The sequence below is a fragment of the Equus przewalskii genome, chromosome 14, assembly GCF_037783145.1.
Source record: "Equus przewalskii isolate Varuska chromosome 14, EquPr2, whole genome shotgun sequence".
In the NCBI taxonomy this organism is placed as follows: Eukaryota; Metazoa; Chordata; class Mammalia; order Perissodactyla; family Equidae; genus Equus; species Equus przewalskii.
Window position 1 is genome coordinate 22,638,432 of NC_091844.1, and position 15,337 is coordinate 22,653,768.

The 15,337-nt window shown below is 37.9% G+C and overlaps 1 protein-coding gene across 10 annotated transcripts in view; it reads right to left on the minus strand.

Moving 5' to 3' along the window:
* Positions 1-620: 620 nt before the first annotated feature.
* Positions 621-15,337, minus strand: part of CTNNA2 (catenin alpha 2) — a 1,089,251-nt gene continuing 1,074,534 nt past the window's right edge. For 5 of the 10 annotated variants that reach the window (XM_070573723.1, XM_070573719.1, XM_070573721.1 and 2 more), the window contains 2 exons: positions 4,517-4,633; positions 621-1,814 (listed from right to left, as the gene is read on the minus strand). In XM_070573723.1, the coding sequence (XP_070429824.1) occupies positions 1,527-1,814; positions 4,517-4,633 (405 nt within the window). In that variant the 3' untranslated portion in view covers positions 621-1,526. The remainder of the gene's footprint in view (positions 1,815-4,516; positions 4,634-15,337) is intronic. The other 5 variants (XM_070573725.1, XM_070573722.1, XM_070573724.1 and 2 more) reach the window with 1 other exon arrangement.

Consider the following 15,337-nt stretch of genomic DNA (forward strand, 5'->3'; position numbering starts at 1 on the left):
TTGCACCTAAACTAACACAAAGCATAGGTGTCCATGACTCCCAATATGATATCACTTTGCTAAGAAATACACACGTTTTACCAGAAGTCTTCTGGAGACATACTGTAATTTGCTAACCTGTAGGAATCATTCAAATGGGAGAAGTTTGGGATACTCAGATGAATATTTGGCATCTTTTTCTCAATCCTCAAGCCATAGCTGAAAGACTACAGCCTACTCCTTCTTAGTAATGGGACAGAGGCCTTCTTTTTACAATTTAAGGAAAAAATATTTTGAAATGAATTAAATGTTTTTAAATTAATGGACATCCCTATAAAATTTTTTTGATTCAGTTTCACTCTGAGAACACATTAAGTTTCTTAAGTTTGGCCCAGAAAAGTCTAACACTTGACTTTCTCATTTTAGATTCCATTGGATAGTGAATAAAAACAAATGGAAAAACACACAAAAAAGATAATTCTTGGACTCTAAAGATTACCCAGAGATTTCTTCAGATCTCACTCACCTATTTTACCCCCAATTTCTAAAAACAAACACAAAGCATTTTTAACCAGTTTTCAACAAGACACTCTAATCTTTTATTACGTATGCATTTAACGAAAGAAAGCATTCTTCAGATGTCAAGATTAAATGTGTTTATTTTGAGTTAGTGGATACAATGGTATATTAGATACCGGCACTCCAAGCTACACCTATGTATTTGCCCCTAAACCTTCACACATTATCAGTTTCCATTCCTCTAACATTTTACCACTGGGCCTCCTATTTCTAGCAAAATCATAGTTAAAATTTTTTAAAAAGTAAAAGCAAGATTGATCACCACATTGTGCTTCCAGTGCCCCCAGAAGGATTATAATTGTTCCAAATAAATGTTTATTGTTTTCAGTAAAGGGGGAAAAATTGATCACATGAGCACTAGTAATGGCACTACTAGAAGAGAAAGAACAGAATACAGATTAAAAGAAGCATTTTAGGCTGGATGAGTTAGTTTCTCCTTAGTAAAAAATCCACATAATGTCATGGATGTGATGTCAAAGTTGAATTTTCAATTTGTGGGCCACACACTTAAGCGTATTGGCTAGTATATTTTTGCACTGAAACAGAAGCAATACAAGCTTTATGTTCTACCATTACACTTCCAGATTTTTCACTTATTAGTATACCTGCCAACCTAATGATTCTTGCATGCATTAGAGTTTGCTTTTGTAGAGTTAAGTTTATTTCCCCCATCCCTCCCACTCCCGTAAACATTGTGATGCGAACTCTTTGTCCAATTTTATGAGACTGTTGCAAAGGACAGCTCTGTGCCACCTCAGGACAGGAATTCCCTGTCCCCTCTCTGGGCTACAGATGGATCAGTAGTATTGACCACATCTTATCTTACATGCAGACACTGCTCCCTTAATTTCCCCATGCCAGAGGCATACGAGTCGGCAGGTATGCATACAAAAATGGAATTAAAAAGAAAAGGAAAAGAAAAAAAAAAACAAAAACAAAGAAAAAGCTTTCTTTTAAAGCCTATCGTCCTAGAAGGAATCCATTGCTTTGAATTCACTTAAAGCCTGTACAGGAGAAATGTGTTTCTTCTGAGAACCTCGTCTAACTCGCGTCTGGAATTCTTCAGGCTTTTCTCTCTTCACAAGGGGCTTCTTCTCTGGGGCCTTCATCTTCCAAGACACAACAGGGGAGTTGACAGCTGCTGTCCCATAGACCTTCTGGTATTTGGTTGAGGCCACATAGGATGCTTTCACCGTGAGGACAACAGCATTCATCAGGTTTTTAGCTGCCTGGATGAGTGACGTGGCGCTGTCCAGCTAGAGAGGGAGGAGAAGAATGAGACACCGGGGTTAGTCAAAGCACAGCGTTCACAGGAGAGTGGTGTAACTTCACAGTTAAAACAATGTTGCGCTTGTGCAAGTATAGTATTGCCAAAAAAGAGCAAATTATTACATCATAAGGCAAACAGGTTGCAAAGCAGTCACCTATCTTCTCCTATCCTTAATTGGAAGGTTAAAAAAAAAAAAAGAGGATACTCTATGATGCATAGCTTTCTAAAATCCCAATACCTTTAAAGACAAAGCCCTCTTTTTAGTATGTAAGAATTCCAACATAAAAGTTTTCCAAACTGGAACATCTCAAGTTATTACATTCAGCTGATTGTTAACGGTGACAATTACTCAAATGTTTCAAAAGCACTTGGCAGACACTGTAGAATAAAAAGTTATAATGGGTTACATCGCAGATTTATGGCCCTACCAGTGGAAGTAGATCTCTGTTTATAGACTATTTCTCCATCCTGAGCTCAGGATTGGTAGGGATGCAGGCAGCTAAGCAGAGCACACCCATGGTATGCTGGCTTTTATTTAGGTGTTTATTGCACTTGAGTATCTATTTAATTATTCCCAGGTCTTGAATATACCTCCTATAAAAATATCAATAATTGTGTCAGGCTCTTGTAGGTCAGAGAGCATTCAGCGAGACCCTCATATCCATGAAGATTTCTTACTATGTGACAAACATTATTTTAAAAATGGTGTATTTCCCCCATTTAACTATCACAACCCTATGAAGTTGGTATTATCGTCATTTCATTGTTTGATAAGAGAGCTGATGCATGCAGAGGTCCAGTAACTTTCATGGGTTTATACAGCTTAAGTGATGAAGTCCTTAAAGACTGCACCGTACTGCCACCTCCTTGGGTAGGATAGCTTTTCAAACGCTATGACAAGTCATAACTTAGAAGCTTGTCCCTAGATTCAGGCCAGGGATTTTTTTTAGATTACCTCTTTTCTGCTTTTAACTGGTTAGACGGTGTGGTACATTCTGTATACTACTAGATCATTCAATATCTGTTTCAACCTTCTTCATTTCCTGGACTACAGATCCAGGAAAAGTTCAAAACTGCATTTCCTAGACTCCCTTTCAGCCAGGACTCTACATGTGACTCAGTGAAAGGAAAGAACTAACGGCTGGACTGCAAATATTATTCTAGGCTCAGGGATGCTTGAGTGTATTTGATCATTCGTCAAACTTCTTGTAATATCAACTAAGGCAATGGATCCATTGCAGTTAAATGAGGGATCCAAGGACGTTCCTAAGTAATGTTGTTCCGATTTGTAGAGATTGTTCATTGTATAACCTGTAACTGATGGCCTGCAGCTGCATTAGCAAATAGGAATTAGGAATACAACTTTCGGGGTGTGAGGTGATTAGCAAAGTGTTTAAGCTGAGGGACCCCAAACAATGTGGCTCCCCTATGTGATGTGACCTGCACTCACTTTAGCTTCTTGTCATTTCTTGAGACCAAAACATGTCCCAAGCAATGACTGGGCACATCACAAGTTACCTCTAAGGCCTCTGCCATGCTGTTGCTCTGGCTGCTCTCTGTTCTATGTCTTTTATTAAAGTTAAATTAAAGTTGCAAATGAGCTCAATTCTTCCACCACCAAAAAAGCCTATAAAGTCAGATCATTGGGGAAAACAATGGAAGATGCTTTTTATGTATGAATTCCTTGTAATACCATAGAGTTGAGGCTTCATCATTAAAAAAAAAATAGATTAAAGGTCAGTATTACATTGACCCCACAAAAATATAGAGAAGCAAAGAGATTTGTGGATTAGACTCATGATTCAGCAAATACATATTTGACTGCTTTGTAAATAAACCAACCAAATGGATACAGTGACTTCTTACTTTACCACTTCTGTTTGTTGTACAAGGTGCACATGTAATAAAATAACTGATTAACCCATAATGTTTAGTTTATACAGCATAAATATCTAAAACTAGCTAAGGAAAAGCAAATTTTAGATTATTCATGTTAATAGGAGAGAAGCCACGCATGGATTAGTGCAGTGATTCTCAAACTAAAGTCTCTGAATAAGCAGTATCAGCATCACCTGGGAACCTGTTAGAAATGCAATTTCTCAGGCCAAACCCAAACTTTCTGAATCAAAAACTTGCAATCCAGGGGATTCTGATGCACGCCGAAGGTTGAGAACCACTGGATTAATGAAACCCAAGGACTATCTGAAGGCTTGTTACATCTAATGATTTTAGGGTTTTCTTCATACACGAGTTTGGTAACATCATAGCCAGTTATCTGACTGAATTTCACTTTTTCATCTTTCTCATTATATTCCCAAGTAGAAGTGTAAATAATGAGGGAAAAAGATAAGATAGCAAAATGTTGGGACAATTAGGAGATCAGTCATGGTTTCTTTAGAAGCTAGATAACATATCCCTTGGCCAATTGACAGTTCCCTATAAGTCTGTCAGGTTTCAAAAATGAGTAATATTCATTTATAAAGTTAGTTAATTCTATTGTGTGCTATGGGTAAAGAGAGAGCAGAATACTGTTAGGGTCAGTTCTGTTGATTTGCTTCAGGGCAAGAGCATTAGTAGAAGTGGAGTAAGATGTGTCCATTGTATTATTAAAAGGTTCCCCAAAAGCAAATCTTGGGAGAACTGAGCGGATCCAAAGAGAAGGATTACAAGTAATTTGGAGATTTTTACCACAGATTCCATTTTCAGATAGATGGTGTCTAATTCTGCAGCAAAAATATGATAGCCTGTCTCTTCTTCAGAGCCCCTTTGCTCTCCCAGCCTGATGCAGGAATCCTGTGAATAAACCTAATACATTGGTTGAGAGTGAGACAGCTCTGAAACAGAAAGCTAATGATTTCATTCAGGCCACCTGGTAGGGCACATACTGAATTTGTGACAAAGTAAAGCGAAGAGGTGAGGGATCTAGCCAGCTAAACCTAAACAAATATGTCCTAGATGATAAGCTCAATATAAAATTAATACAAAAGTTGACTTTGTCTTAAAACTTGAATTCCCAAAGGATAAATTTTGCCCATTTGCCCTATACCCGCTTTAATGATTTAGATTATTATTGGCACAATCAGAATTTGTTTTATTTAAAAATGGCTCTCCTTTATGCTTATCCAAAATAGCACTGAGACCTGGTTTCCAAGTGGGACATTTTGCAAAAACTTCACATCCTAAAGAAAATATGTTGAAAAGAGTAAAGCTACATGGTAAGAAGATTTTTTAATACAAGGTTTAGGAAAACTTATTTAACATAACTGCATTCTATTTTATGATTTATACCATTACTTTGGTACTTTCAAATAAGACATGTAAACAAATATGTACAAACAACATTCTAATAATAATAACCAACATTAATTGAGCACTTACCAGGTGCTTGGCATTGCCTTAGTCCTTTTAATTAAATTGCATTATTTAAGTTTCAAAATATCTTAAAATAAGAGCTATCATTACTCCATTTTCCAGGGGAGGAAACTGAAGCTTAGAGAGGTAAGGTAACTTGCCCCTGCAGTAATCGGCAAAGGAGGGATTAGGATCAGTACTTTCTCTCCAAAGCCCGCCATCTGAACCTCACTGTCCTACTTCTCGAAAGCATTATGTAATCAGTGGGATGTTTTTCAGTGAGTACCTATCATTCAAAATGAACCTATCTCAATTATTAACTCTATCTGGGCATAAGAGTTAAAGTTGAACCTGGTACCATGCTGTAATCATCATGACTAAGTCTGCTGAGAGACTCCATCTCTCCTGGTCTATAACTTTTAGTCTCATCCTCAGAGCCTGAATTATTTCTAACTGGATCTCCTGGTCTCCGATGTGCTCCTGCCCAGTGCTTAGCCCTCCCCAGTCCTTCCTGGCCTTTAGGCTGCCTTCCTGGTTTGGATTCACCCTCATGGCAGCAGTGCCCGGAATCGGCTCCCTGCAGATTTCTCTTGCGTGTGCTTAGTTTCTCTGAAGCACATTCTACAGTACACAGCTTTAATGACTGGTTATCCTTGAGTTAGGGCTCACCTACTGTAGCGTTCTAAGCCTTGATGTAGACCTGCCTTGCCAGCTTTATAACAACCTCGAAAGCAGACCATCTCTTAGCTCTTCCTCAAGTTGACCTGCATATACACTGACTGAACTTTTCCATAAAAAGAGACTTGTATGTTTTCCTGCTTAGGGGCTTTTCTATTCCACTTGGACATCCCATTCAGTTCTTACATCTAGTCTAAGAGAAGCTGCTAATTTTCGCCTAATTTTAAAATAAGAGCCTACATTTAGCAAATGTGACTATAAGCCAATCTCTGGACTAGCTCTCTGAGTTTCCTTTCTCTCATTCAATCTCACAACCACCCCGAGACAAAAAATACTATCATTTTCAACCGGGACTTAGAGGGGCCATTCTCCTTGCCCAATATCACACTACAAGTAAGTGGTGAAGCCAAGATTTAAACCCCGGCAGCCTAACTCCAGAGCCCATGTGCTAACCATTGCTCCACGCTGCCTCTCACAGCCAGGCATGGCAGATGAATACACAGCCCCAAAATCTATCAAGCTGTGCTAGACTAATTCTCCGTTTCATGGCATAGGTGTCTGCTGTCCCTAACCACAGAAATTAGGCTTCTCCTAATTCTGTCACTATTCTTTTAAAATATCAAAGCACTATTTTAAAAAGGCAACAGATGTTTCCTCACATCTTATTCTATTATAGTCCATGAAAAGCAAATAAGGGTGAGAGAACTGTTTTACAGCAATTTCTATAGGGGTTTTCTGGCTCTTTTTCTGCTTCTGTTACCATTCTTTTCTTCTTGACTCCACTCAACTTTTAAGACACAGATTTCTCTTTCCCTACATCCTTGTTTTGTGTTTTAAAGGGAGGGAAATACTAGAGGGAAGACTTCCCTGAAATTTGTGCTGCCTAATTCCTCAGTCAAAGCTGAAGACTGTCATGAAAAGTGTTTAAAATCCCTCTTACAATTTACAAGATCATCTGAAGATTTCTGAAACCCTATGTCTTAAGTTCCATGCTACTTCACTAACATGGGGTTGACACTGCAAGAGGTGCTCAGTTTCAGCTGAAACAGAATTTGACACAAATCTGACTACATGACTCAAATCTCATTCTTTCAAATGAAATTGCAGATACATTTCTTGAAATGCTGAATTCCCATTTACTCTTTACCTTTCAAGTCTATCCCTCCATCCTTCTGCCTACACACTTATTCATCTAAGTATTCCTTCAGACACCTCTTGTTTATCTATTTCATGCCAACCACTGTGCTGAAGTGTTGGGTATACAAACATAGACACATAAACTAAACGATTTAATGTTCTATGATAAGTCCTTTAGTAGGATGGAAAGTGCTAAAGGAACAGAGAGAATAGGGGATCTATCTTGAGTCAGGTAGGGATAAGGTAGGAAACTAAAGCTTCAGGGTAAGCATGATGTCTCACTCACTTTAATGGATGAAATAGGAGGTTGTTGGTGACTGGATGGTTAAGAGTGATGAGGGACAATTCTCAAATTGTCAATTCTCAAAATGTCAAATCCTAGCTAGTACAACTGGGTATATATTGATTCTCTCAACCCAGATGATAGAAATAGGAGGGAGTCTTAGGTGCTGCACTGCTGAGTTTAACTTCGGAAATCCTGAATTTAAGGTGTTTGTGTTACATGTAGGCAGAGTCATCAAAGGGACAGTTGAAATTATGGGAGTGAAACTCAGGGATCTAGATGTAAGAAACCACGTTTTGCTTGCAATGGTTTTCAAAGTTACTTCATGAACAGTGTTCTGCCTACTAGAGCTATATAATTCATGTCAATTTGTCTGATTTCTTCTTCCCTTCATATTTCTTATTTAGTGTTTTTACAGAGAGAGTTGATAGAATGCTGAATGAAATATTAAATCCATATTCTTTCTTCAGGTCAAAAAGTCCACATCTACTAAAAATTTTCTCAGCATTATACTTTCAAGATCAAAATCAATATTCTTTTAATAATCCAAGACATAACATCATCAAGAAATATCTTAACTATTCCCTTGACAGCAAAGGCTACTGTCTATTCCCTTAAGTAATTAGCAGTTTTTCACCCTTGATAATAATGAACTTCCTGGGCCAACCAGCAATAACACAAATGCAGTTTAGATTTAACAGCTGGCTTGAAAAACACACACACAAAACAGCATTGTCAAAAGTGCAAAGTAATGTAAAAGAGGTGGAGGGAAAAGCATTGGATTAACTACATATGACATAGTAAATGTCTTAGGATGTTAATTTGTGGGGGCCAGGCATATAATTTATAGCAGAGAATGAGGATTTCACTATGTGTTTTACATTAATCCACTTAAAATACGCATGTAGAGATAGAAATACAACCTGGAAATGAATCTCTTTTCAAAAAAGCTGATTATCTATTAACAAAAAATAATGAACCATAAATAGCAGTTCATGGAAATCCCAAGTACAAAGCAATCTGTCCTCGGATGAAAAATAATGCAAATGTCATGAGACTACTGGCTAGGATAAATAGAATAAAATAAACTAAACCCATTTGAAGGTGATTTTGAAATAAAAAAACTGAGGAGTTTGCCTTGATTACCTCAAAAAGTTTAGAAGTGCTTGGGAGAGGGAACCCAGTCCAATTTGGACCTAGGCTATTTTATTCTAATTTTCTCAAGTCAGAGCTTATAGTGCAAATAATTTTGAGAATGCTAAAATGGTTCTGTAAATATAGTTAGAGTCCATTTTAGCCCTTTGCAAGATCTTTTAATGGGAATAACTTAGCATTTAACATATAAGAACAAAAGTATTTTCACGGGGCTATACTGTACATATTTAGGCCTGGGGTAGTATTTTTCAGACAGGAAGTTGTAATGAGAGAATTGACAATAAATTGAAAGCAAACACCTTGAGAAAACTGGGATCTTTCCACTGGAGCTGGTCATTCATTTATATTTAAACAGTTATCTCCCCAAAAGGAGTCACAAATTGCTTGCAGGGAAAAAGAAAAAAGACTATGCTACAAGTCAGCTTTGCTCTTAATGAATGGGAGGTTAGAAACCCAGAGCACTGGAGCCTATTATCCGCCAAGAAGAACATTTCATGTTTAAAAAATCCATGAGGCTTTGAAGAGATATTTGATCTCCTTAGAAACTGTGATACATTTGAAATACCTTGAAATATCTGCCTACTTTTTCCAGGGTCTATATCAATAACACTTTTTAAAAACTCTAGTAAGTCCAGGGTAATAAATAACTCAAGCCAACACAGACATGGTGAAAGGTTCAGCCTAATCGCATCTTTCTCCACTGCATGGACGTTTACACGCTTGCAAGAAAGACAATCCTTTATGGCAAGCCCTCATTTCAGGATTTGAGTCTATTCACTCTTCTTCATCAAACGTCAACAATGAAGTGAGTTAGCAAAGTTAGATTCCTTCCTGTTAAGACAGTGGCAGCGGTGAACATAAGGTAACAATTTGCCACTCACTCCTATGGTGTCCTTGGCAGGCATTATTAATCAATTATGGCACTTTGCTCCCTCAGAATCTGTTAAGTGGCTTGAGGAAGGACACTTCTTTACCTCTCCCCTTCAAGAGGCCCCCTTTGGACAGAGTTGTCAAAAACAACTTGATATAGTTTATAACACAGATACATCATCTACTGTACCTCTACTTTCATATTTAAATTAATTTGTTTAAGACCTTTTGTTTTTGTTACTATCAATCAGACCCCTGACAAATATTTTATCTAAATGATGCTGCATTTACTCTTTTGTTCCCACAGCTAATTTTAGGGACAAATTGTGCACTTGGTGCTGACACCATAGTATGAGTGGCTAATTAATGACATCATTAAGCGGAAGACATAAATATTAACAGAAATGCAAAGCATTTTGGGGATGATGTTAAACAGGTGATAAAATTAGCTGAATATATTAATAAGTATGGTGTCCAAAGCGAAAATGGCCATCACAGGTATGCTGTGATTATTGTTAAAAAAAGACAAAAACTGCACTAAAGCTATTAATATTAGAACGTGTACCGAACCTTGATCAGTGATAGCTCAAACACTGTGGGAGAACTCCCGAAGAGCTGGCTTAATCCCAGGCGTGTTCCCATTTGATTATGGGATCTTGAAAAGCAAATGTTTTACAACTTTAAGTAGTGGATCGCTCACAACAGAAAGCAGGACAAGAGGTTTGTGATTTTTCTACAGGGCTTCCTTGAGCGATGCCAGGGAGACAGCAGGTGCTCTACCAACACCGAAGCCCCGTTGTTAGGAAATCTGTATGTAACTGCTCAAGACGAAGTTGGCAAGGGCCTTAGCAGAAAAGCACTGCAATCTCAATCAGGCTAAGAAAAAAATCTCCACAGCTGAGAAATTTACCAATTGGCTTTCAGGTAACTTTCTCAACTAGACATATTTGTATCTTCGTTTTCAATTCATTTATGTAGGTAGTTGCGTTTCATAGTCAGCCAGTCCACTGATTAACTGTCTTCATTTGCATTTTTTCAATTATAGGTAAGTAAACCTTGGGGACTTCCCATGAAGGCTTAATTACAGTCAACAAATTTCCTAAATATGGCTTAGAGCCATTTTTTTCTCACCATTTAAGACAGAACAGTTTTTGTTCAACCCAAAGCATTCTTGCTAACCTTGGGCTCCCAAAGAGAAGTGGGAGTATGGAGATGTGTTGGTCCTTGGAAAGTTATGAACAGGCATCTCTGTCCATCTAGGCAGTCCCCACCTCCTTATTCTATATTTCTTCCTTCCTTTTCCTACACTTCAGGATCTCCTGACCCTGAGGCCTTATCTGGGTAGTTCCCATATAACAACAGAACCACAGGAAATAAATCCAAGAGGAGAAAAAGTACCAATTAATTTTTAGACACAATTGGAAGATATTCCTGGGTAGGAAGACAATCTTTATGTCATGTAAATATACCATGCGTTGATTGTTGATCTTGTCATCTCTGATCATAAGCATTAGCATGTCTTCACCAGCCAAGGTTTGTAGTTTGTAGCAACTCTTCAAAGGGCTAAGCCTCCTTTTTGCCTTCCCTACAGGACAGAGTCAGCTAGCAGAAGATCACCACTTTTTATCCCTCTATTTCCCCCATTCTGGTGCTCCAAGCAGTACCATCATGACTGGGAGAGCAAATCTAAGAAAAAGCCACTGTCCAAGAACCTAAGAGAAATAAGTCATCCTAAAATGGATCAAAGAACCACTAAGGGACCCAATACTATAACAAGTGCCTAACTTTGTAAGAACGCGATATCTGCTGATAAGTGATGAAGGCAATTTAACACCTTGCAAAATGGCTCCTAGGCTGCAGCATGCAACATACTTGCAATGTGCAATCATTAGGTGAAGAATAGACCACAAGAGTCAAGGACCACAGGTTGGAGTCCTGGTTGTTGGAGGACTGTGCCTGGAAAATGAGCATAATCTGAATGCCCTGGATTATTACTATTCATCTTTTCACTTTTCTTCACATTCAACCACTAGGAAATGCATCAAATGGCATTATTCATATGTTGGGGAAAGTAAACTCCCACCCAGCCCATGCCCTTCTCATCAGAGGTGTGGGAAAAGATGGTCGAAGCCTCTCTTGCTGCCTGAGTCCTAGCTGAAAAGATTAAAGAAGAGCAGAAGAGACTCCTTCCCCAGGGAGTGTTTGCTGCCTCTTCTCAGAATCCTAGTCCCCTCTTCTCTGTCTCCTTCTTCCAAGTCCTGTACATCCTCTCCTCTCTGCTAATACATTCTTACATTTCACGCTCTACCTCCTGCTATCCCTGTTGCTCCTCCCTTTCTATCTTTTCCTCTCTTATAGGGAAGGAAAGCTTAAGTTCATCAGTGGCTAAGTGATCTTGAGAGGGCTACTTAACCTAGCGCTACCTCAAATTCTTTATCTTTAAAGTAAAAATGAAAAAAGTACTTTCTAGGATTATTAAGTATTAAATGAGAAAATGTCCTTAAAGCTGATTGCCTGGCACATAGTTTGCCCTTAACAAATCTGAAGCTTTTATTATTACTGTGATCTGTCTTTCCTTAAATCACCATTTGAGTCCAAAAAGAGTCTTTTAAAAATTATATTTCTCCATTTCCACTTCCTCCTCTTTACTTTCTATTTTCAAGGCTCTCCAACATCCAGCATTTTGGACTTTCTCTAACCCTCTTCTTACTGAAGCTACCACCACCTTGGCTTGCTCTCAATGCCTGAACATTACAGTTTTAATGTGTTACGGATAAAGACATGGAAAATTCACAAGGGGAATAGAAAAGCATCGAAAACTCTGCATCTTTTTAGGACTACTGAATTATTTAGATGGAGGAAAGGAGGGCTCAGAATTTAGTACAAGAAAATGTGGATTTTATGTAAAAGTATGATACCAAAAATATCTAAGAACATTTAGGGATTAATAGGGACTGAAGGAAGATTGATGGTAGAAAGTCAAGATGGCTCTAGTAGGAGATGGAGATAAGACAATCTAGCCTGGGAAAGGGATGTTTAAAGATCTAATTTGAGAGGCATCAAAAAAAATAGTATAAAATATCTTACAACCCCTTATTGGGCCTGAAATTCCAAAAAGTTAAGCTCTTCATTTTGGTTAAGATATTATTTCTAGATATTTCTGATTAAAAAGCAAATTATGTTACCTGGGAAGTGTAACACCTTAATTCATTCAACTCCTATATTGTTGTCAGAACCCAGATGAGAGTTCTAGCTACCTCAAAATGAAGCCCCTTCCTAGGAGGGCGCATCAAACACTGAGAATCAACCTCCCCAGGATTGTGCTTCTTCTCCATCAAAACACAAACTATTGGGTTCCCTAGACTTGTTTCCTAAAGTCTTAAATCATTTTTGTACAACATGGGCTATTTTTATTCTTCAGCCTATTGGACGTAGCACCTGCCATCTCTAGCTAAGATTGGTCTATCTCATCATCTAAATCATCAGTAGACTCACAGTGTTGAATCTACACATTCTTTAGGGGTACTTGAAAATCTCATCCAACCAGTTTTCCAGAACATGAGCATACCTAATCTTGCAGCTTTTGGTTGTACTGTGTTCAAATTTGTTAACCAAATAAGTTAGCAAAGGGCAGGTTTTGAGAATAGACCTTCTAAAGAAAAATTCCAGAATGATTAAAAGTCAAAATCTAAAGGAAGGACATTGCCTGGGCTATGGCCTGAAAAGACCAGGGAGAGCAAGAAGTAGGACAGGTACAAAAAACAAACAAATAAAACACACACACACACAATGGACAACCTTAAGACAAGCCATCCTTGTCAATGCTCCAAGCCTCTTCTAGAACCAATAAAGCAAGGATGGTTGATGTGTGTCACGCCTGCTGCCATTTCTTCATTGGTACCTTCAGCATTCATCCCCAGTCAATAACAGTCCTTTGTTCTATTGGTCCTAGACAAAGTCTCAGAATTTTTCTCAAAACATAGCCCAGTCAATCACTAGAAATTGATGAGATTAATCAAGATAACATCCTTTTACCATATCCATTATGGGCCTTCTAACCAGCCTCTCCCAAAGGCTATGCTTTGATTAAGAATGGTATATTAATATCATTTCTCTTTCATTATCATAATTTTTCCTCACATAATTCATAAAGAATGATCTGTTAAATATAATGAAGAAAACTGAATTGAAATGTTACACACATATGTAACTATATAAAATAATTCACTATGCTAGCCTAAAATTTCAACTCTTCTTTCATAACAGAAATGGGAATTAAGACAAGAAGAAATGGATATCATTACTCAAGGGCTCATAAGAGGTCTTCAGTATAATGTACAGTTTGAAACCACTAATTTTAATTAAATTAGTTTTAAATTTGAGCAGTTGATCCATGGTTTTTTATAATTGAACATATTTTTCTGCCTACTTTGAAACATTTGAGTATCGAATAATACCCTTTAAGTCTTTTTCTTTCTTCTTGGTCACTGCCTTTCCCATTGTGCGATGTAAACTCACTATCAATTTTATCACATATTCAAATAGTTTCCAAGTGCTCACTGTGTATACTATCACAGATTCAGGTCGAGGTTTTCTATCTTTAGTTCAGAACACAACTCAGTGAGTTGTAAGCATTAAGTCTTTAACTTCCATCTAGATCCCATTTCAGTTTCTTGCCAGAGTTGTTACTTTCACAAAGAAGACCTCTTGCCATTTAGAGAATGAGCTAAGCTTCTGCAGACTTTTCTTATTGACTCTTCCCAACATTCCAGAGATAGGCAGAGATACTTTGATTAACTCCACCTCTCCCCAAAACCTATTCCTCCCACAGTCTTAGTTTCAGTTATTGGCAACACAATTCTTCCAACTGTTTAAGTTAAAAAGCCAGAATCTTATGTTATATCTTGTTCTTTCCTACCTAGCACTCGATCTGTCATCATATGCTGTCAATGGCATCTTTGAAATATATTCATTATTTAACCTCTTCTTACCTTCTCTAAACCATTGGGATCTCCTCCTGGGTTGTTGCAATATCTCCCCCTAATGAATTTCCTTGATTCTTGCTGTTTACACTCTTTAGTCTATTCTTTAACAAGAGCCAGAATGATCTTGTTTAACGAACTGAAATAATATCACTTTTCTTCTCAGCATTGTCCAACGGTTCCTCATCTCCATCTGAGTAAAATCCAAAGCTATAAAAATGGACTTAAAGGTCATATAATCTGGTCCTCAATAGTTCTGATTTCTCTCTCGTTCGTTCCATTCCTAAATATCAGTCCCTTGGTTATTGCTCAAAGAGACCAGTTATGCCCACACTTCAGGGCCTTTGTGCTTATTATTTCCTCTGCCTAAAACACTCTTCCTCCGGACACCTGCAAGGCTTGCTCCCTCGCCTCCATCAGATCATTAATCAAATATCAGCATCTTAGTGAAAACTTCCCTTTTCAAATTATAACTCCATTCCCACCATTACCCCTCCATTTGCTATCCTCTTTCCCTGTTTTAATACTATTTTCACACACTCATCACTATGCAACAAATATTTTCTTCTTAGGTTTATTTTCCTTCCCCCCTTCTATATCCCAAACACCTAAAACAGAGTCCCACATATGGGTCTTCCGTAAATATTTGCTGAATGTTGTTGAATAATTGTTAACTTTATGGATGAGGAAATAAGAAATAAAGCTTTTCCAAAGACAAACCTAGGGCACAATGCCTAGTCCAGTATCCAATTCCCCATGCCTTCCACCTATTCATTCTTCCATGGAAGAGTACCAAAAGGCATGATATTGGCAGGAGAGTGGGATTTATGGACCTACAAGAGAAAGTCAACTTTAGCTAACTGCAATATAAATCTTACGACCTCTTCCTCTTGCTGTGCCCTCAGTGGTATAGCTTCAGGATCATCCTTTGCTCAGAAAACATCTACAGCTTAATTTTTCGTGTTTACTGATTCTTGTGTATAAAATATTGAACTCTCTTTAAGGACCATCTCTGTCATTAATAGTACCAGCATCTATGTTTGCTAGGTACGG